This window comes from Leptonotus elevatus, chromosome 9 (genome assembly GCF_054856555.1).
Source record: "Leptonotus elevatus isolate MCC_2025b chromosome 9, RoL_Lele_1.0, whole genome shotgun sequence".
Lineage (NCBI taxonomy): Eukaryota > Metazoa > Chordata > Actinopteri > Syngnathiformes > Syngnathidae > Leptonotus > Leptonotus elevatus.
In genome coordinates, this window is record NC_141247.1 from 13,347,788 (window position 1) to 13,370,209 (window position 22,422).

General features: G+C 38.7%; 1 protein-coding gene and 1 long non-coding RNA gene across 2 annotated transcripts in view; one reads left to right on the forward strand and one right to left on the reverse strand.

Moving 5' to 3' along the window:
- The window catches only part of dock2 (dedicator of cytokinesis 2), a 106,484-nt gene that overhangs the window by 79,329 nt on the left and 4,733 nt on the right, over positions 1-22,422 (forward strand). Inside the window, exons 27-45 of the mRNA XM_086084226.1 lie at positions 6,178-6,276; positions 6,348-6,442; positions 6,638-6,716; positions 6,812-6,912; positions 7,149-7,207; positions 8,248-8,396; positions 8,651-8,736; positions 9,536-9,692; positions 12,775-12,815; positions 13,745-13,835; positions 16,275-16,382; positions 16,891-16,980; positions 17,503-17,607; positions 17,932-18,073; positions 19,267-19,348; positions 19,447-19,531; positions 21,166-21,252; positions 21,402-21,578; positions 22,339-22,422. Of these exons, the coding sequence (XP_085940352.1) occupies positions 6,178-6,276; positions 6,348-6,442; positions 6,638-6,716; positions 6,812-6,912; positions 7,149-7,207; positions 8,248-8,396; positions 8,651-8,736; positions 9,536-9,692; positions 12,775-12,815; positions 13,745-13,835; positions 16,275-16,382; positions 16,891-16,980; positions 17,503-17,607; positions 17,932-18,073; positions 19,267-19,348; positions 19,447-19,531; positions 21,166-21,252; positions 21,402-21,578; positions 22,339-22,422 (1,917 nt within the window). The remainder of the gene's footprint in view (positions 1-6,177; positions 6,277-6,347; positions 6,443-6,637; positions 6,717-6,811; positions 6,913-7,148; positions 7,208-8,247; positions 8,397-8,650; positions 8,737-9,535; positions 9,693-12,774; positions 12,816-13,744; positions 13,836-16,274; positions 16,383-16,890; positions 16,981-17,502; positions 17,608-17,931; positions 18,074-19,266; positions 19,349-19,446; positions 19,532-21,165; positions 21,253-21,401; positions 21,579-22,338) is intronic.
- LOC147168447 (uncharacterized) lies at positions 7,229-12,840 on the reverse strand. Its single transcript, XR_015095915.1, has 4 exons — positions 12,753-12,840; positions 10,799-10,823; positions 10,613-10,718; positions 7,229-10,528 (listed from the first exon to the last, which is right to left on the reverse strand). It is a non-coding gene; the product is annotated as an uncharacterized LOC147168447 (long non-coding RNA).

Consider the following 22,422-nt stretch of genomic DNA (forward strand, 5'->3'; position numbering starts at 1 on the left):
CTATCTCTCTATCTCTTCCTGCTCCTCTCTGTCACTCTACGGTCATCTTCATCTGCTCTTTGCTACAAATGCAGTCATCACTGCCTCGCTTAGTGTTTGTCCATCACTGTTGTCCCATGGATCATTACTCTTTAATCACTGTTTCACCTTCTTTAACAATTTAATTTCTTTGTTTCCCCTTTTAAAACCATGATGCGTCCCCTGCACTCGCATTTGTGTGTTGACCCCGGCATGGAGGAGGACCGAGTAAAAACTTTGGCAGCACAGACGTTCCTGCGGCCGGGACTAATGCCAGTGCTTGTAACAAACACAAACACATTGGTGCACACATTAATAACTCACACACCGGCTTCACTCACTTTATTTTTATCTTGGTGTCTTCTCCGTCCATCTCTCGCTTTATGCCACGGACCCATTTAAGCTGCTGTCCTCTTTTCTCTTTGCCCCACTTTACCCTCTTGATACCATGTTTTAAAATGTATGTTTCCTTGGTGTTCTTAGGTGACGTGTTATAAGGGAAAAGCATGTTTTGTTTGTTGTGCTTGTCTTGTTGGTTGGTGAAGTTAATTTCCTCGATTGTCTATCAAGAGGGATTCTCTTTTACGGGAAAACAGGATTAAGGGCTGAAACTTGGTTACATTGAGGCTTTGTTTGCATTGCAATTAAGATTTTAGAAACAAGCACCTGTTAGGTTCTCGTAAATATCACAAATACATCCGGGGATCCCAACATTAAAGGTTTTGCCCATGACTGGGACACCATCTGGAACAGTGCTTTCATCACATCAGAAATCCTGCACGTCAGATTATACACAATAAAGCTGTTGGTGGATCATACATGACGCCATAGTGCAGATTAAAAATGAGACAGGCTCGAATGTACAAAATGTACAAAAATTCCGCTTCCTTATGTGGAATCTGGGGACGTCACTTGCTGTTGTTATGCTTTAGGACTTGTTTCCATTTGTAAAAAAAGATTTGCTTCATTTATTTTTAACTTCTTTTGACTTTGTCTGTGGAGAAAGGTCCCCGCACGGTTAACCACCACAAACAGACAAGTGTACGCATCGAGTTTTCTTGCAGCCTCGAGCTTTCTTCTGCAGTCTTAAGTTTGTGTCAGCATGACTCACAATTTGCAATTCTATTTGTGTTCATTTTGGAGAATGATTAGACCCCACCAACCCCCCCGAGCACCACCCAACATCCTCATTATTTATTATTTATTTGGTACAAAGGAGTTTTGGGACCGCAGGAAAAATAAAGGGGGAAAAAAACTGAATATTACTCAATTAAAATGGAATTATTTCAAGAAAAAAAGTTATATTTTTAGGTTAAAAAAAAGTCATAATATTTCTTCATTGAAAAAAATCTAACAATATTTATCTAATTAATTAAATCAATAGGACTTTCCTCTAATTATACCAACAAAAAAAAACTTTACTGTGGATTTTAATATTTTTTTAAATATTTTTTTTTCCCAGCACACACTCCTACTGTTCACTGAAATCCTGGAGTGTCATAACTATTCCTTTTCAAAATTATGATTCTAAAATTTTGGGGGGTAATGTTCTCATATAGTTATCATTGTGAAATTGTTCTTTATTTATACTCAATCATAAAAAAATGATAAGTAGTCGAGGAATTACGTTTTCTCTCTGATATTGTTCCGGGAAAAAAACTATACAATGATACAGAAGACAATATTGACAATACAACCAACGTAAAAGGAAATATGCAACCATAATGTGTATTAGGGATGGGCGAGTACTGATATCAGGTATCGGTATTGGACCGGTAATTGACCTTATTTAAAGGAATCAGTACCCGTGACCTGGTTTCAGCCTCCCTCTTGTGGCCGTTTTACAAACAGGAACTAAAAATTAGACATTAGAATAGAAAATTGCCATTAATTTCAGGCAATTTTGTGGAAAAAGGGCTGTATTGGAATATTTATACCAGTAGGTCTTTCTTTAAAGTTGTCTGTTTTTGTTTTGGGGTTTTTGGGTGGGGAGATTTTATGGATCAGGAGTATTAGGTGTATCGGTATGGATAACAACTCAAGAGTGGTATTGAACATCCCTTGTATGTATTTACTGTATATTCAGCATCTAAGTAAAGGTCTTTATGACAATGCTACCATGCTTTGCAACATGTCCACATTTATGTAAGCAACCAGAATGAAGCGCGTGCTACTGTATAAACAAACCAGATTATGTTTGTTTGCGTGTGTACTGTATTTTGCAATGTATTAGATGCCTCAATGTACAGTATAAGTCGCATTAAGAAGGTTGCTCTTATGTCATCTCTTATGTCCGCATGTGCTTTCATAACTGAGAAATGGCAGCTTGAGGACATAGTGATTGTCTCATGAACAGATGGCACAACAACTCTAATTACACCTTCGACAATCAATCTCTCTTATGCCCATTGCAAGCCTACGTCAGATCCCAGGTAACAGCCAAGTACAGTACAGTAAATGTATGTTGTGTGCGTAAAAGATGAAGCTCATACCTGTGTCCACTCCTGTGAGGGCATTGGCAAGAAATGCTGCAGTCTTCTAGTGTCTCTTGATGGCTTGTATTTTTAAAGATGTGAAATCACAGTTGAAAGCAACATAATGCCAGCTTGGTTGGGATGGTGCCATGAAAGGACCTTCGCAGGATAGAGATGGACATGAAAAGAATAAAAAGCCTGTGAGGAATACAAGAGTGGCTTTACTTGCCTTCTGGTATGGTGGGTTAGATACAAGTTTACGTACTTTACGGCCTTTACAGTGAACTCGCATGACAAAATATGTTATGCTGGTTGACCAAATTATTTTTATTTTATTCATTCCAGATTTAAACTACCATCAATCTTTCTTAGCCAAGCAAAAAATTTACTGCAACAGTTTCAAAAACAGTTCGAACCAATAACCTGGAAGAATGTCCATGCAACAAAAGACCGTTTAATCAATTCCGACACTATCCATAATGTGGAGCATTGTGATGATTTTTATTGGTAAATCTAATAAACCAATAATCTTTTTTTTGTTTTGTTTTTTGTTTTTTGCCTTTCAGCAGTTTGGAAAATGGATCATTCATTTGACTTTTGAAGCAAGATTTTTGTGTGCATCTGTTGCGTACAGTCCGCGCATAGCTTTCATCTTTTAATCTTCCAAATACGAGCTGATAAATCTCTGCTCTTTCTCAATTAAAACTTAATGATCATAATTAATCATATTTAATTGCATCAGTCTTATATAACCGTTTCCCCACCGCTGGGCATCTCATGGGGGGCGGTAATCTGTAGTGACAGGGTTCAGAGCTGTTGATTTAAATTGAATCTGGTTTTAAGAGAAAAAGAGATGCATTTGATATGTTTCCAAACACTCAACATGGTAAGTGATTAAATCTGTGTTTGATTTAATCACAACACTTGCGGCTTTAGCAATATCCTAAACATTTTAATGGCATCATTTGGCAGGTTAATTCTCTGGTGCTGTTTGGATACGGGTGGGCGATAATAGATATAGATGCATTATGTACACGAGTGATAGGTGGGGAGAAAAAGTGAGGGAAATTAAATGAGTGAAGAGGAGGTGGGGGGAGAAAGAGGAGCAAATCCCAGGACTCGCCAGCTCCCTAGCATCTGTGTCCTGTTTTGTCACTAATCTCCTCCTGGTTGCATAAGATCACACACACACACACACAAACACTTCATAATATATTCAATTTTGATGATTTAACCAAGCAATGTAAACATTCTTCACCCAGAAGTTCAGTGTGAGTTTGTTGTTAAAGACATTTTACTGTACATAATGTAGGTCCGGACTAATTACTGCAAACCAAAGTGGGGCAACAGGCCATGTGACCAGCTACACACCAGCTGACTGGTTTGAATGCTTCTGTGGATGTTTGTATGTAGGCCTTTGCAATGTTTTGCTTTTACTTTGAAATCCAGCCATAGTCTTGTTAGTTAATATGAGAACACATCTCAGTATGATGCAGTGCAGTTATGCACCACTGCAAACTACAGCCACAGGAATACAGTACAGTACATGTAATCGTGTCTTTTTGACGGCAAAATACTTCAAACCAATATTCATGACAAATGAAGGTTAATTTTCCCGTCAGTTCAACTATAAGTTATTGCTGTATTAACTGCCGAAACTGCAACGTCCTCCTACTGTCCTGTCTGGTCCACTGACCTCTTTCTGACCCATGTATTGTGCTTTTTCTGGTTAAAGGTTTCCCAATATAGATTGATACTGTAGGTCAGGAGCAGATAAGTAGCAAGGTCATTAGTAACATTGTCTGTGTTTTTCTTTGCTACGCACTAAAATGGGAATGAAAGTGCACTGTGGTATATATTAGGTTCCCGTACACGTATTCATACAATCTGTTTTTACATTCATAGCCCTGTGTGTTTGTGTTCTCCCAGTTCATTGCTGGTTTGTTTTCGCATTGTTCTCATATTCAGTCTTTTTGCCCTTGTGAAGGTCTTACCCGGTGCAGGCTTGTGGAAAAGTTTTTCAATGAATGAATTTCTGCTTTAATCCCTTCTTAAGTTTGTTGTTTCGTTTGGTAGTCGTTTTCAGTGTTGCCATCCATTTTCTGTAGTGCGCTCTTGTTGGAAGTCATGTTTGTGAATTGGAACGGAAATGATGGATAGTTTTCAAAATTGTAGGCACATAAAAATCTGAAGAAAAATTTGGTGTGAAATTGTGCATTAGTATTCCACCTGTCTTTGCAATTACAGCTACGAGTCCTTTAAGGTATTTTTTACCTGCACATGTACACACTGAAATTGTTGCCTATTCTTTGCACACACAAAAAAGCTCCAGCTCAGCCAGATTGGATGGAGAACATCTGTGAACAGCAATTTTCAAGTTTAGTCATAGATGTGCCATGAATATTCTTTCATCTATGTTCACTGTGTATAAATGCTTTCTCAAGGCAATGTAATAAAGCATTAAACACGTCTTGCATCATGATCGCATGTTTTAATTAAACCGGCCTCCTCTTTGTGTACGCACCTTGACCCTCTGGGGCCAATGTAATACAGATATGCGGATAGGGAGTTGGAGGAGGCGTCATAATTCCTCAGTAAACTGAAACCTAAATGGTTGATCCAATTTGGATTATTCTTGACCCAAGTGTTCTCTCTAAATAACAAAAACTAATCCAGAAAGATAGGTCAACTTGACCCAAGTAGTGGATCGGTCCCTGTTTGACCCAATTTGGGTTATTTTTGACCCAACTGTTTTTAGAGTGTACAAGCAAACTTAAAGGGGAAGCCAACCTTAAACATTTCTTGACAATAATATGTCATATGTGACCTAACTAATCTAAACATGACATCCTGATTAATATTACATTTGTGGAATATGAGTTATGCAGCAAGATGCAGCCATTTTTATCCATCTGTGGGGGCGGCCATTTTGCCACTTGCTGTCGACTGAATATGACGTCACAGTTGCTCAGGCAACGACCAATCACAGCTCACCTGTTTTTTTAAGCTGAGCTGTGATTGGTTGTTACCAGAGTCCTGAGCAACTGTGATGTCATTTTCACTCAACAGTAAGTGACAAAATGGCCGCATCCTGATATTGACAAAAACTGCAGGATTTTGCTCCTTAACTCACATTCCACTAACGCAATATTAACCAGAAAACTGCATTTAGATTCTTGGGTCTGCTTAGAACATATTGTCGAGATTTTTTTGGGGGGGGTTGACTTCCCCTTTAAATAACTGTTGCTTTGTGTGAAGTTCACCATGCCGTGCTCATAACTCAAATTTTTGCTCACAACACAAAACAAACAAAACAAAAATCATCTGAGCAGTGACTCATAACTTGTAAAAGTAAATATGGTCACACACAAGTCGAGCTCCCACTGTATATGCACATTTATCCAGATCAACAAAATGAATGTGTGTGTGAATGGTGAGTTCTCTAAATTGTTTCTGTAAGCTAAATTATATGACACCGACATTTGTATATTTTTCTGGAGAAAAATGTTGTTGTTGTTTGTTTGTTTTTAAAAAGGGCACAATTTGTCATTTTTTGCGGATCAGCCTCCTTTGTTTTGGTTGTTTGATGTGTCACATTCATTTGAGGAGCAGCTGCGTACAACTGATTGGTAACCACAACTCTCTCTCTCTCCTTGTCCCCTCCACATAAAAACGATGTGAATAGTCCCGGGTGGTGGCCTGCATGACAGCCATCCTCAGTCAAATGGATGACCGTCATTACTCCACATACATAGAAACCTTCACGAAAACCTCAGATCTAGTGGTAAGTGCCGCGCATGTGCGTACAATAATTGCGTACATCTCCAATAAGAAAGCGTGTTCTCTTCATTCCAGGACTTTCTGATGGAGTCATTCTTACTTTTTAAAGACCTGATCGGGAAGCATGTGTACCCTTCAGATTGGATGGCCATGATCATGGTGCAGAACAGGTATGAATCTGTGAGCAGGCTTTTTTTATTTATTTATTTTACTGTAAACCTTTTCAAATGGCAAGGAGTAGTTAAAAAGCTACAGGGTACAGCAGGTCTTACAGCTACTTCTTTATGGAGTAATCAATCCTCATGGCAGACAAGCTAGCGCTGATTCATTATGCTGCATATGTGGCTATATTTGTTGTGATTTAGGGTGTTCCTGAGAGCCATCAATACTTATGCTGACACAATGAATAAAAAGTTCCTCAACAATGATGATTTTGAAGTACAGGTGAGTATAGCTGTGCTAATGCAAGTAATTGCTGGATTTGTCTGTGTTGGTTTTGACATGAACGTGCATCGTATGTCTTCTTTCTTCCCATCTAGTTGTGGAATAACTACTTCCACTTGGCGGTTGCATTCATTACTCAGGAATCTCTGCAGCTGCAACATTTCTCGCCAACAAAGAGAAACAAGATTCTCGCCAAGTGAGAGAAAGGCCACATCACTCGCACACCTTCTCCCTGGGCTCTAATGAAACACATCTATTTCAGGATCTGCATCACTGTTTATACTCCTACACCAGATTTGGATGGCGTGTGGATAGATAATTCAATTAGGTTCATGTTAAGGCAGATTAGTGGAGCGTTACTTTTCCCAGCGGGATGTTCATTTTTTTAATGGTGGAAAATTAGTTTTGTGATTGACTGGCTCTTTATTTCAGATATGGAGATATGAGACGACTCATTGGCTTTGCGATTCGGGACATTTGGTTCAAACTGGGTAAGTAAGTCCTACACATCATTCAGTTGCAGCATATACTTTATAATATGTCATATCAAGCAATAAAATACAGGATCATACATGATCATGTATCATACAGTACAATAGTATATCATATCAAATAGTACTTGACTATATATCATGCAGTATATGATAGAATAGTATCATATCACATGAAACAATGCAATTCAATATATCATACTGAACAATGCCATGCCGTATATTGTCTCCTGTCATATCATATATCATATTATACAATATATCCACCATCCATCCAACTGTTTTCTACAGTGCTTGCCCTTCATTAGGGTCACATGTGAGTTGGAGACAATCTCAGCTGGCTTTGGGTGAAAGGCGGAGGACCACCTGTACTGGTCATCACTTAATTGCAAGCACTTACAAACAAACTCCTACACATACTTACATTCACACCTACAGAGAGATTTTTGAGTCTTGAGTTTACTTATCTTGCATCTACTGTATCTATTTGTCTCGTCTGTCTTCCTGTCTGTCTGGAGAAAATGAATGCCCTTTAATTCATAATCTAAACACAATGAGAATATTTGAGTTGTTTTTATTAAAAAAAAAAAAAAAGGCCAGTCTAGATGACAGTCTAACACATGGGTGTCCATACTTTTTTATGTGAGTACCGCATACAGAAAAATGGAATGCATATCTAGATACGCGCTACAGTATATAAATACATTGATTAGCTACCTATTTTTTCGACACCCGGTCACTCTCAATCTCTAAACTTTTTTTTTTTTTTTTTATAGCTGAGCTATAGCTGTATTTGCCACGGGCCACTGGAAAAATGTATGACAGGCCACAATTGCCACCTCGGCCATAGTTTTGTTACCACTGGTCTAACAGAACAGATATTGAAAGGTTTTGTTGGGTTACTTGACTTCACTTTGCCATTCGGTTAGTTATGCATTTGATTGATCAGTGCATGTTGAAGCAGTAGACTTATTAGTTTATGCATCTATCCATCTGGACTAGGAATTAATGTTACTTGCATTCCTTTTCACTTCCTCCAGGCAGCCATAAGATCTGCTTCATACCTGGCATGGTTGGTCCTATCCTGGAGATGACTTTGATCCCAGAAGAGGAGTTGAGGCGGGCCACCATTCCTATTTTCTTTGACATGATCACTTGCGAACATGGACACTCAGGGAATTTCAATAAGGTACACGCGCATTGCACACTAACGTGTCGTTAATCAAGTGCACATAAAAATGACACACGTACAAATGCCTTTGGGTGCATGGACACGCACATGCGCTGCACTGTACCATCGATTTTCTTTGACACCGTGCATAAAAGTAAAACAGATACCTTCATTCTACTTGCATAATTAATTCCCCTATCGACTCCTCCTTTTTCCTTCGCTTGTCTTTTTTTTAATCATCCTTTTGTCTATTCAAATCTCGCCTTCTGCAGTTTGAGAACGAGATCATTCTCAAGTTGGACCACGAAGTGGAGGGCGGAGGCGGAGATGAGCGATACATGCAACTACTGGAAACCATGTAGGCTGCAAGAAAAAAATGGGCAAAAGTATTGTGATTCACCTCATAATCCATTAAATAATGACTCAGGGGGTGACTTTTTAGTTTTTACTCTTCCAAGGCATTTTGTACAATTTTATGCTTCCAACTTTGTGGGCAAAGTTTGCGGACGACCTTCCAAAATTTTGACAAAATTATTTGTATAATTGTTTTTACATTGTTGCTTCTTTCTTTTTTTAAGACCTTCTAAAAATGTGAAATAATTGATTTGTATAATTGTTTTTACATTGTTGTTGCTTCTGTCTTTCTTTTTTAACACTTTATGCATTGACTGAGTGTCTAAAAAGGTACTTCAAAAAAACAATGGAGGTGGCGTCATTTAGTGGTAGAGTGGTCGTCTCACAACCCAGTGGTTGTGGGTTCGATCCCATGCCATTGTGACCACATGGAAGTGTCCTTGAGCAAGATACAGAACCCCCAGTTGCTCCTGATGCTGTGTCATCAGTACGTGAATGAGTAGTCGAATGTAAAGCGCTTTGAGGGCCTTGTAAAGTGGAAAAGCCCGATATAAATGAAGTACCATTTACCGCTATTACTATTGGTAGCATCAATGGCCTCCAGTGGAGCAACGCTTTTATATATATATATATATATATATATATATATATGTATATATATATACACACACACACTTGTTTTAAAATCGTGCATCACTGTTGGGTCTCACCTTTTTGCCCTAGAAAAGTTCCAAACATGTATTTTGTGTGGCCGCATGGTTATCTCAAAAAGCCTAGAACATTGTTGGCCTCTGTCTTGCCAGACTGCTGGATTGTGCTTCAGAGAAGTCCGCTTTGAGACCTCAAGTGCAGCACTTTGTTGCCTTGGTGAAGGGACTCCTCACCCGTCTGCTCGACTACCGCACCGTGATGAGGGATGACAGCCGCAACAATCGTATGAGCTGCACCGTCAACCTCCTCGTAAGTCCCGTTCTTCAGATGTTTGCTTGCGGGTTGTTACAGCCTTCTGGTGCTGTGGTCCTCAACAATTTGACAGGTTGGTATAACTTGAGAAAGCGTGTCTGTGCTCAGGACGTCCCAAAAGTTATGTCAAACCTTCGGCATGCTGTAGTATACAGCCCAAGAGCCATATGCATTTTCTATTGGCCTGTGCCATATTTTAATACACAAGTGTATTTCGAACCGTGACAACACTCAAACGCTCACATCTCAAATGGTCTTTCCCATTAAAATGTATTGAAATTTACATGAATCAACAGTTTTTGTGACATTTTTATCTTCAATTCTTTGGGCTTTGTGTGACTCCTGTTGTGCTCGTATTGGCCACCTGGGGACAGTCTAATACAGCCATTCAGATATACTGCACATGGAACGTCTCAGTTCCTAAGTCAGAGAGTAATATTAGTTGTTCTTTGCAGAGGATAAAGAACATGTGCATGTGAGTATTATAGCAGTTGCATTTCTTCTTGTTCTTGTGCATTGACATTTATTTGCCCATTTTTAACATTCAGTGAGATATTTTACTGCAGTTTACAAAATTGTTGCCAGAAAAATGGATGTTGTTTGCAAAAGGTAGCCGTATCTTGTTAACTATTCCCTTTGTTCATTTGCTAATCCCTTTTAGTGAATTCTTATCGCCGCCCCTCGGGCTGACTTAATTTCGAAAGTACAAACGATCGCGTTCCACTGCTGCATACAGATGTGGTTGCAAACTAACATGACCACAAACTCACATGCACAACTAAAAAGTATCCTCATGTTAGTCTAGTGGTCTCATTATCTCCCCGGGTGCTCACCTGCAAACGTCACAGTAGTGCTGGTTAGGTGTTGTTAACAGCTGCCGCTTTGGAGCATCATCACGTAATGAGAAGTTGACTCACTTGGCTATGAGGCACCATGGAGCACATGACCTTCATGTAGTGGATGGGCATTCTCCGGCGGGAAGCCAGCACACTGATACTATTCCGCATCGATGCTATGTCTGACCTTTGCGGGGAAGAGAAAATAGTGGAAAAACTCACAGTAGAGTAGCTTTTGCCCCTCAATGACTGCGTGTTTACACTCACTTGTTATTGGATACACCTACAGAATCTAATGAGAAAGAGAGAGGTGCATTAAAAAGTCTTCATTTTCCAAATATAAACATGTTTAATAAGACAGAGGTCATGGGATCAAACGGAAATGTTCTTTTACTGAATGTTTTTAAGATCTCAAAATGCAACAGATGACGCTTAGAGTCAATGTCATGCAAATTTAACAGTTTTACAGCCTTAACAAGTTTTGAGTGCAAAAAAATTGACGTATTCCAAATTTACACAGGGTCAAATACAAGCTTAAATACGACATGCATACTTTCACCTAACTCTTTGACTATAAGTGTTGCTTAAGGTTACAGAATGTATTTTAACTTGGCAAGGCTAAGCCATATTAACTTGTTAGTGATCATGATTGCTTCGAGCTAGTAGTTTGTCTTTCGAAACCAACAGCTTCAAGCTCGGCTGTAATTTGCTGCTGCCCACATAGACAAGCCAAATGCCCACTGGACACATTTTTTATGCTCCACCAAGACAGAGATTGAGCTCTTTGGCCACAAGATGTATTTTTTAAAGGAGTCAGGGTGGTGTTTTGAAACATAAGAACTCTATATACTATTTGTCAAGCATGATGGCCAGCGCATGATACTCTGCGGCTGTTGTACTGATGCATATAAAAGAAGGACTAACCTCCAAAGTCTTTAAATGTGGCTCAACGTAACGAAACGTGGACAGCGATCCCCAAAACACCATCCACAGGTCTCAAACTCAAGGCCCCGGGGCAAAATCCATCCCGGCACAAAATTTGATGTGGCCCACAAAAGCAAAGTGTGTGTCAACTTAAATGACCCTTGATAAAATCTGTACCAGAATTTGTCATTCTCATCTCTAATAAATAATATTGACATTTTGCAAGGTTTTTTTGTTAGCCTTTTTGTAGTAGCTAACAATAATTGGACAAACTGTCCTTGACTTCTTATTTTGAAACTAGTAATCTATTAAATTTGTTGTGTATTATGTCATTATAAGATTAGACAATTAAACATTTATATGGTTTCACCGTCGTAACAGTTCTCCAACAGAAGTCATATAAAGTGGCCGTGACAAAAATTAGTTTGACACCCTTCATATGAACTATTTATTTATTTATTTATTTATTTATTTTTAATAGAAATGCTATCATTTAGCTTCAGCAATGGCATCAGGTGTAGGAATAATTTGGGGCTTGCTGTAAGTCTGCATATAGCCTACAGTAGATTTGGCTGGTTGGTTGGTTGGTTTATTGAACATAGAAAAACATAAAACACATTACAAGTATAAAATATAAGTTGAATTAAAAAAGAAAAAAACAAGAATATGAAGAAAAACAAATAGTTTACATGTTCAAAAGGTAGGGTAGGAAGAAGTTAAAAACTTATATAGTTCTACCCATTATGTTTTGACTTATTTCAATAGATACAAGAATAGGTTAATATATATATAATAAATAAATAAATGAAGATCGTGGTTGTTACTGTGCATATGATCTTACATTGTTTGTTATGATTGCTGTAGTTTGAAATTGTGTAGATCTGTAGCACATCATACTGAGGTTTTATTTTATTTTATTTTATTTTATTTTAGTAAATTAATCTGCGCCATGAGTGTGCCTCTCAGTATGACCACCTGTCTATTTCTTCATCACTACAAACAACCACCATATTTGTAAATACAATTCTGTACTGAATTGTGCAGGTGTACCTAATAAAGAGGCCGGTGACTCCACTTTGTGAGTTACTATGTCTGACGGTTCATATTGCTAAAGGGTTGCATCACTAGCCTCCTGTTTTCTGTTGAAATCATTGAACATTAGTAACCCGAGAGCTTATGTGACACATCAAATGATCATGCAATATACACCATATGGACCAAGTATAAGAGCACGCACAAACAAATGCAGTATAGTTTAGAAAATGTATATAATGACGTGCTGCACATAATCACTGACCATTATTGTCTTGCATTTGCAGAACTTCTACAAGGACATCAATCGCGAAGGAATGTATATCAGGTATTTCCATGTTGCCTCTGACATATTGTGCATTTCACTTCTGTGTGGGTGCGCGCGTGTGTGAATAAGTGTGTGTGTGAGGCTCCATAATCTCATAAGGGATTATACATGTCCTGCTGAATTAATGTCACAATCCACTGGATCAGAACTTGGTCTGACTGAGGGAGAGCGGTAGGAGAAAGAAGGGCCTGATGGGTGGGAAGTGGGAGACTGGCTCATAGCACAAAAGGAGATTATGCATTTTGTCATGTCCCATTGTGCATTTCTGCTGACCGTTTATGCTGTAAAGCCAATCAGAGTGTATTTGTGAATGTGAGCCCCGCTTCCGAGTGGATCGTGTGCATTATTGTATACCATCTGCTTGGCCTGCTTTCTATTCAATGAAAGTGAAGGTATTTAGATTTGTTTAATGTAATGTACACTCACAACACTTTTGTTCTTCTCCTATTTTGGTGTATCAAGCTTTAAAAAGCTCAACATTTAAAAAAAAAAAAAATTTTAACAGTTCAATTCAATTATTTATTCTCTAATCAAGATAATTATAACTAACTATTAATATTACTGTTAAGGCAGATTATTATTTATTTATTCATTTATTTATTTATTTATTTAAATCTCTTGCATCTCTGTGCATTCATGTGTAGCTAATGAAATGTTCACTGCAATCGGTTGAGGAGCAGAAATTGCTGAGAATGACAGACATGTGACGAATACATCAGCTTGTCCAACAGTGTCATCTAGTGGAATAATACATGACTCACTTTGTTTGCACTTGACCTCTTCCTGTACGTGTGTGTGTGTGTGTGTGTGTGTGTGTGTGTGTGTGTGTGTGTGTGTGTGTGTGTGTGTGTGTGTGTGTGTGTGTGTGTGTGTGTGTGTGTGTGTGTGTGTGTGTGTGTGTGTGTGTGTGTTGGTGTTTGTGTGTTCAGGTATCTTTACAAGTTGCGGGACCTTCACCTGGAAGGCGAAAACTACACAGAGGCGGCATACACGCTGCTGCTGCACTCACGCCTGCTCAAGGTAGCTAACACGTGAGCACATAAAGTGGAATTGAGTCAGTGACATTTATAGCCCGTCTTGCTCTCTAATCACATGTCTGCAGTGAGACTGTTATATAGCCACGGATTGTTACATAGCCGAAATAGCTGGCTTCTAAATAATAAAACGCAGAGGTTAGTTTATGGCACGACATTGGCCACTAAAGCTGCATGGCTATGGTGATTGGATGCACTGCATGCACATACACGCACAAGCGTGTGACCTCATGTGCCTTATTTTGGGCAATTGGAGACTTTATGAGAAGGACGCACACACAAATGCCCAGTGGAAAGCCTAGAATTTTTATTTTGCATATATTAAACACACACAAAGAACCAAGTCACTCACATGCAGGCCAGGTAGAGTGTGTGTACTGTGTTGGGTATTCTGGTAGCAAGACTTGCGTCTCTCCAATGACCAGTCCTAATTTCCATACTTTTTCATCTGCAGCTTTCCTTTGACCCACTGGTTCCAAAGCACTGACTTCATACAGACTGTTGCAAAGAACTGATATAAAAAGTGCAGTAGTGTGCTTTCTTTTATTTCTTGAGGAGAAAACTTCAAGACTCATAATGATTTATTTTGTCTTATATCAGTCCTATATGTAATTAGAAACACAATGTAGTGGTGTCCAAACTGTGGCGCGAGGGGCGTTTTTAGGGCCACAATTACCTTGAAAAAGTAATCTGATTGCAGATCACTGTTTTACAAAGTCACTTTGATACTTTGTTGATCAATTTATTTCAAAGATACCTGAGTTTGATTACAAGTTACTTTATTACATTTAGCAGCTGTATAAGGCACATAATTAACCAGGGTGCATTAGCGTTAACAGACACAACAACATAATATATGAATGCATTTACCTTCACCTACTTAAAGGGGAAGTCCCCCCCCCCCCCCATTTTTTTTCAACAATATGTTCTATGCAGCCCCACTAGTCCACATATGGTATCCTGGGTTAATATTGTGTTCGTGAAATAAGAGTTAAGCAGCAAAATTCAGCCGTTTTTATCCATCTCAGGGGGCGGCCATTTTGCCACTTGCTGTCAACTGAAGATGACATAATGGATAAAAACGACTGAATTTTGCTGCTTAACTCATATTTCACGAACACAATATTAACCCAGAATGTCATAATTAGACTAGTGGGGCTGCATAGAACATATAGTCAAAAAAATTGTGGGGGGTTTGACTTTCCATTTTAAGTAGGCGATGGTAAATGCATTCACATATTATGTTGTGTCTGTCAAAATGGCCACCCTCTGAGATGGATGAAAACGGCTAGATTTTATCTCATATTCCACAAATGCAATATTAATCAGAATGTCATGTTTAGACCAGTGAGGTCGCATATAACATATTATTGGCAAGCAATGTTTATGGTTGACGTCCATTTTAACAATGGACCACATACACAGCAACACATTGGATGGGTGCATGTTTATGTTGTTCTTATTTTGTCCATTTCTTTCAAGCTACTTGGATGCCATCTGGCAGAAAAAAATAACCCGTTATTTAAATGTATGATGCCGAGCGGTTGTACAATAGGTATATAGTTCGATGCAGGTACTTTTCAAGGACAACATTTCATCAAAAGTTTTGACTTTTTTAGCCAAAGAAATTGCTCCTCCATCCAACTGTGTGGTGTGCCACCCATGATGTACAGCGATTCAGATCAGCTTTTAATTTTAATGTCTTGAACATTGATTCAGTACTAAAATAGGGATGGAAAATTAACATTCGCTAAGACAAATTCCTCATCACAACAACAGATCTGCAGTAGACAAAAGTTCTTGTTTCTTTCGCTGTCTCTATCCCCGCGTAGCAGACAGAAAGCGAGCCACTCCCATTGGCCGCTTCTGTCTCAAAGCTGTGGTTCACGGGGATCAATGTGAGACAACACTGAGCCCTGATAATATTGATCCTGCCAGGAGTGTGTCTGTCATAATTATCATTATTATTATTTTTGACTGATATGTTTTTATTTGTTTAGTTTTATTGTTTTGTACATTGCTTTGTTAAAGCTGTGGTTCAGAGTTAATTGTCTCGAAAGTTAGGCCGTGCAAGTCAAAGTACACACAGCGAGAACATTGTGTGTAACTTAGCTGTCCTGTTAGGTTTTAATTATAATGCAAGTTTGTGTTACTAAACGACTTATCGACTGAGTAAATTGCAAGTGAGCCTATGTGCTGACGGCTCATTAAAGCCTTCTGCTTCTGTCAATTGAAATGCCTTAACTCTTCTTCTGATTATCGATTTGACAATAGCAAGTACTCTGTAACTAAAAAAAAGTCACTACCTGAAACATATCTGATTTTATTTGTATTTATTTTTTTAAACATACAACAGAAAATTACATTTACAACCTCCTTTTACATACATGCTGTCCTTCCCTCTCTATTTTCTTTCACCCTCCAGTGGTCAGATGACTTGTGTAGCCACTTTGAGTTCCGCGGCTCCCAAACCCAACGGCAGCTCAAAGAGACGCTCTCAGACACCATCATCGACTACTTTGACATGGGCAAGGTCTGCATTATCTCCTAACACATCAGCAAGATGAAGTTTCTTTAAAGTGGCTATGTTCATAAATGTTCTTCGATTCTCTCAAATCAATAAGTTGGGAAAGTGGTCTTCCCCTCCAGTGGAAATGTTATTATGTAAAAAGTTAATACATAGCACTAGCTGCAATATAATGATGAGAAATTTTATAGCCACTTTTTCATGTGTTGGTGACACTTTCATTTTCTATCTCCACTGAGTCCTTTATGTTCTCTCAAACAGTGATTGAGTCCCTTCATTTGTCACAGAGATTTCCATAAAATGAATGACCTGGAGGCCAGCTGGTGGCTGTTTGTCAGCAGATGGTGTAATGAAAGACACTGCTGTCTTTTTTTATTTCTTCTGTTGCGCATTTGTGTTTGTGTGTGTGCGTGTGCGTGTGTGTGTGTGTGTGTGTGTGTGTGTGTGTGTGTGTGTGTGTGTGTGTGTATGCGTGCGTGCGTGCGTGCGTGCGTGCGTGCGTGCGTGTGTTTAGATGTGGGAAGAGGCCATCACTCTGTGCAAGGAACTTGCTGATCAGTACGAGAACGAGATCTTTGACTACGAGCTACTCAGCAAGAGACTGGTAATGTGTCGTTTTGCAGTGTAACATCCTGCAACATTGATAGAGTGCTGATAAGTCGTAAATTAAAGATTACAATTTCTTTGGCTCTTCAAATACAATTAAAAAAACTGTCAAATGTAGTTACAATATTACCATATGTATTCGTTGTCATCACAGAGCAATTTCATGCCCCCACACACCCTCACCCCCATTTTTCATTTAATACCCTTCATGCTGTCATTTAATTTCCCTTCAGGCAAATACTTTTATGATCTCTCCACAATTGGTTAGACTTCAGTTATTCGGAATATTGGAATAAACTCTCATTGCCTCACATGAGTCCTGCAGTTGCTCTCTCAGATCATGCAGAATTTATTTGGATGTAGAAGTGACCTTGTAAGGTTTGCACTTTATTTTCACCTCTATGCATTCAGCTGAGTGAGGCTTTGTGAGCAGATAAAAGCGAGAAGAAAAAAAAAACTTCCTATGGAACCTCTATCCATGGACGCAATGAGGGAGACATTCATCTTTCTTTTTTTGTAGGAGAAACAAGCAAAGTTCTACGAGAACATTATGAAGATCCTGAGGCCCAAACCAGACTACTTTGCAGTGGGCTACTATGGGCAAGGCTACCCTCCATTCCTCAGGGTATGTGTTTGTGCTGTGTACTAACACTGGCCAGCTGTCAAGTATTCCAGGTCAATGCATCAGATCGATTTTATAAACAGACTGGACTATAAAAGAAACTCAATCATACACAGAGGAGATTTAGAAAGTAAAAAATGGTGCCTGAGAGTACTTAACCTTTTCAATTTTGAATTGATTGAATAATCTGCTGTGCCAAGGAAAAATTCAATTGCAGCTTTTACAAGAACAGTCTGGAAAAAGCTAAAGAGCCAAATTTACGTGGTCAAAATAATACAGAGCAAATGCAAGTTATACCAATTTTTACAGCAGCTTATTATCCAACAGAACAAGGTGTTCATTCACCGAGGTAAGGAGTATGAGCGCAGAGAGGACTTCCAAAACCAACTGATGAGCCAATTCCCCAGCGCCGTGCGCCTCAATACTACCACCATGCCGGGAGACGAAATCCGCAACTCTTCCCTCCAGTGTATCCTTGCAGCAGAATAAATGAATGTACATAAATATTCAGCACATTTATTTTTAATACAATCTTACTTTGCAGCCGTCCTCGCATCAACAAAATAACTATATAACTACAGGATACAGTGTTCCCTCTACTTTGCGTTTCAGTTATTGCGGATTCACTCTATATGATTTTTATTTGTGACCAATTTGTAACATTTGTAACCCGGTTTCTGGTTTAGGTTTTTAAAATCAAAATTATCATATTAAAATTAATATTTATTCCACATTTGCATGCTAAAAGTTAAATTTATTAAGTGTAACAAGTATTTAAAAGGGTGGGAGCCATGTCTGGGGTTTGTATAGCTTAATAGAATCCCCCCAAAATAAAAGACAAAAAAAAAAAAAAGTCAGCCATGCACATCTAAGTCTGCACTCTTCTTAATCTCTCCCCAATCAGACAAAAATCCTTTAGTACTTTAAAAGACTAAAATAGGGTTTTAGAGCCTTGAGTGATGCAATAAAAAAAAATGTGCTGGCTAAGAAATGTAATAGGTGGAAATTAATATCTACCAAACTTACCTTTGTGGCTGACGGGCTTCTTTTTGCACGGAAGCATGACAACTATTTCTTTTTAAGAAAACAGGTACTCAAAAGTAGCCTATCTGATCTAATTTACTAATTATTGTCCAAAAACAACAGACATCCACACTTTTAATCTTGAGGCAAGATTATGCTGTACGGCTCCCACAGAGTGAGGGAGAGGCTGAGTTTTACAACAATTCTCAGACAGGCAAGTGTCCAAGGGAGTTTGAGTTTAATAGTTTGCTCTCAAGTTGTTTTTAACACTTAAAATTTAACGGTTAGTGTCGTCAAGACCATACCAACCGAGATCAAGACGTTATCGAGACGAGAGTATTGTGACCGAGCCGAGACAAAACCAAGACTTTTCGAGGTAGACTGAAACATGACCAAGACTACTGTATACAGTATATACTGTATATATAAAGATAAATAATCCCCCCCCCCTAAAAATACTGAACAAAATCACAAGTATCTTTTTTTTCATTAAATTTGAAAAAGCAGTGACATTTGAGACGGTAGTTAAATTTCTGCTTTTCAAATTTCAACTTATATGACTGAGGTGGTATTGGACTGTAACAGTTGCACTATATTTTCCACCATGCTGGTGTTTAAATTCTCAGTGATTCGCAACAGATATCCAGTGTTTCACCGTCCAGCCTGTCCTCGAAATCCCTCCTCGCCTGAAGAATAAACCAGCCCCGGACCAGATCATCAAGTCAGTGCTGTTTGAAGAGGGGAACGTGTGCACTTAGCCAACACTGCAAAAGAGTTTGGAATTTCAATGACACTGACCTTTGTTTGACTCCTTCTAAGCTTCTACAAGTCCAACTACGTGCAGCGTTTTCATTATTCCAGACCTGTGAGGAAAGGACCTTTGGACCCAAACAATGAGTTTGCTGTGAGTAGACTTTTATGAACGTAGAGGAGTGAATGTCATGATAATCTGTGTGAAATGGTGCCCAGTCCATGTAATATTAAAATCAGTTCAGTATAATTACAGTGATTACAACATTTGCTGTATCTGCACAAGTTTACCTGATCTGATGCATTTGATTTATCCCAAATATTGCCTGAAGTTGTTCTTAAAGTGGAAGTCAACCTCAATCATTTCTTGACAATAATATGTTATATGTGACCTCACTAGTCTAACTATGACATTCCGATTAATATTACATTTGTGGAATATGAGTTATGGAGCAAAATCCAGCCGTTTTTATCCATCTCAGAGGGTGGCCATTTTGCCACTTGCTGTTGGCTGAAGACGACATCACAGTTGCTCAGGACTCGCACTTTTGCTACTTAACTCATATTCCACTAACGTAATATTAACCAGAATACCATATTTAGACTAGTGGAGCTGCATATAACTTATTATTGTCAAGAATTCTGGGGGGAGGGGGGTTACTTCTCTTTTAAAATAGCTCACAGTCACCAGTTATAGGACATTGTAATTTTCTAGCAATATTTTTAAAGTGATCATTTAAAAATGCGAACACTACACATATTTTTCTGTTCCCTAATGATTGCGACAAATCAATAACATGATCAATTGCTTCACAAATACGAATAATACATTTTTTTTTATTTCAGAAGTGTATATCAAATGTGTAGTCACTTGCACCTATCAGTATGGCCAAGAAGTGGCTCTCACTTTCAAAAAGGTTGGTGACCCCTGCTATAAAAGTTACATTTTGATTGGCACTGTCAGAGAGGTACTAGGTTTTACGATTTTTATATACAACTAAAATAGTAATAATATAATATATCCATCCATCCATTTTCTTAACCGCTTGTCCTCACAAGGGTTGCGGGGGTCGCTGGAGCCTATCCCAGCTGGCTTCGGGCAGTAGGCGGGGTACACCCTGAACTGGTTGCCAGCCAATTGCAGGGCACACAGACGAACAACCATCCACACTCACAATCACACCTTTGGACAACTTGAAGTGTTCAATTAACCTGCCATGCATGTCTTTGGAATGTGGGAGGAAACCGGAGTACCCGGAGAAAACCCACGCAAGCACGGGGAGAACATGCAAACTCCACCCAGGAAGGCCGAAGCCTGGACTCGATCTCACTTCCTCTGCACTGGGAGGCGGACGTGCTAACCAGTCAGCCACCGTATAGTATAGTATAGTATAGTATAGTATAGTATAGTATAGTATAGTATAGTATAGTATAGTATAGTATAGTATAGTATAGTATAGTATAGTATAGTATAATAGAATAGAATAGAATAGAATAGAATAGAATATAAGTCTAATGGTGTCAATCAAAACAGAGCTGCATTATTTTTGTAGTAGCAGGTCAAGTTAATTCAAGGCTTCCTTAACGCCACTATTTTTTTTTAATGGTCTATTAACGCCCGCGCCTTAATCGGGCTTATTTACACTTACAACAGCAGAGTATATAAAAAGCTCTTATGGGTTTGATCTCATTACACTATGCACGTGTAACAGCCACTGTTGCGTATGTGGTTATTGTTGTTACAGTTCCTGCCCTTACAAATCACATATAAATGCTCTTTTCTTAAAGTCTATGTGGATCGAGCGTACAACCTTCACCACTGTGTACAAATTGCCGGGTATCCTGCGCTGGTTCGAGGCTACCGATATGAAACATGTAAGGATTTATACTGTAGATGCCCTCATCAAAGTTTTGACAACCTTTTATTTTTTTTGTGTATACCTTTTTATTCCACAAACACTCACTTTTGTTATGTGTCTTTTACATCCTCCATCCCTCTAATCCATGGGCCAATCCACCTTCAGACGACCTTGTCCCCTTTGGAGAATGCCATTGAAACCATGGAGTCCACCAATGAGAAGATTCTGGCCATGATCAACCAGTACCAGGCGGACTGGAGCCTTCCCATCAACCCTCTCTCCATGCTGCTCAATGGCATTGTGGACCCGGCAGTCATGGGTGGCTTTGCCAAATATGAAAAGGTGATTAAATGATCCAATCGTGTTGCCGATTTAGGCCTTAAAGGGGAGACACATCCAGTCCGCAAATGATTGGCACATGCATGAAGTCACTACTAATTAACACCCACCGGCACCACACTATGGTAATGGCTTGACAATGGCAGATTGTAGATCTAAACTGCCCAATGATGGGTGGAGGGACTTTGTAAGGGTGACTATAATTATGTAAATTAGCCCCATTTCATGTAAGCGTGAAGTGCTGAGTGGCTCGCTCACGGACACATTGTCAGAAAAAGGAAGATACAAATATTTACTTGTTTTTTTAATTTCACACTTGATGGGAAGGCAGGCACTCTTGAGACACAACTATCTTCATACAAGCAATTAAAAAGTAAATTTTCATAACATAAAATTTTAATGAGTTAGTAGTTGTCATAAGACAAAACATTTACTGATGGTTTATAATAAATTGTTATTTATGTTGATTCAACACAGCTTCTACATTATATGCATTGGATACAAAAAGTCTAAACACCCCTGAGACCAAGATAAATCATTTTTTAACCTTTTTATTTCACCATTTTGCTAAGCCTGTACAACTCAATGAATACAAGTATTTTAGAGAGGGGTGCTTTTTTTCCCCTTCAGTTGATTTTTTAGGTTATAGGCCACATTAATGGTGTTTAGAGTGATTATATTGGTCAATTTTTTTTAATAGAGTTTTGAAAATGTAGACTTATAATGTAATCACATCCAATCCTAACGGTGTGTTTGCTATCAGGCTTTTTTTACAGAAGAGTACACTCAGCAGAACCCTGATGACAAAGAGAAACTCCTGCGTCTTAAAGACCTCATTGCATGGCAG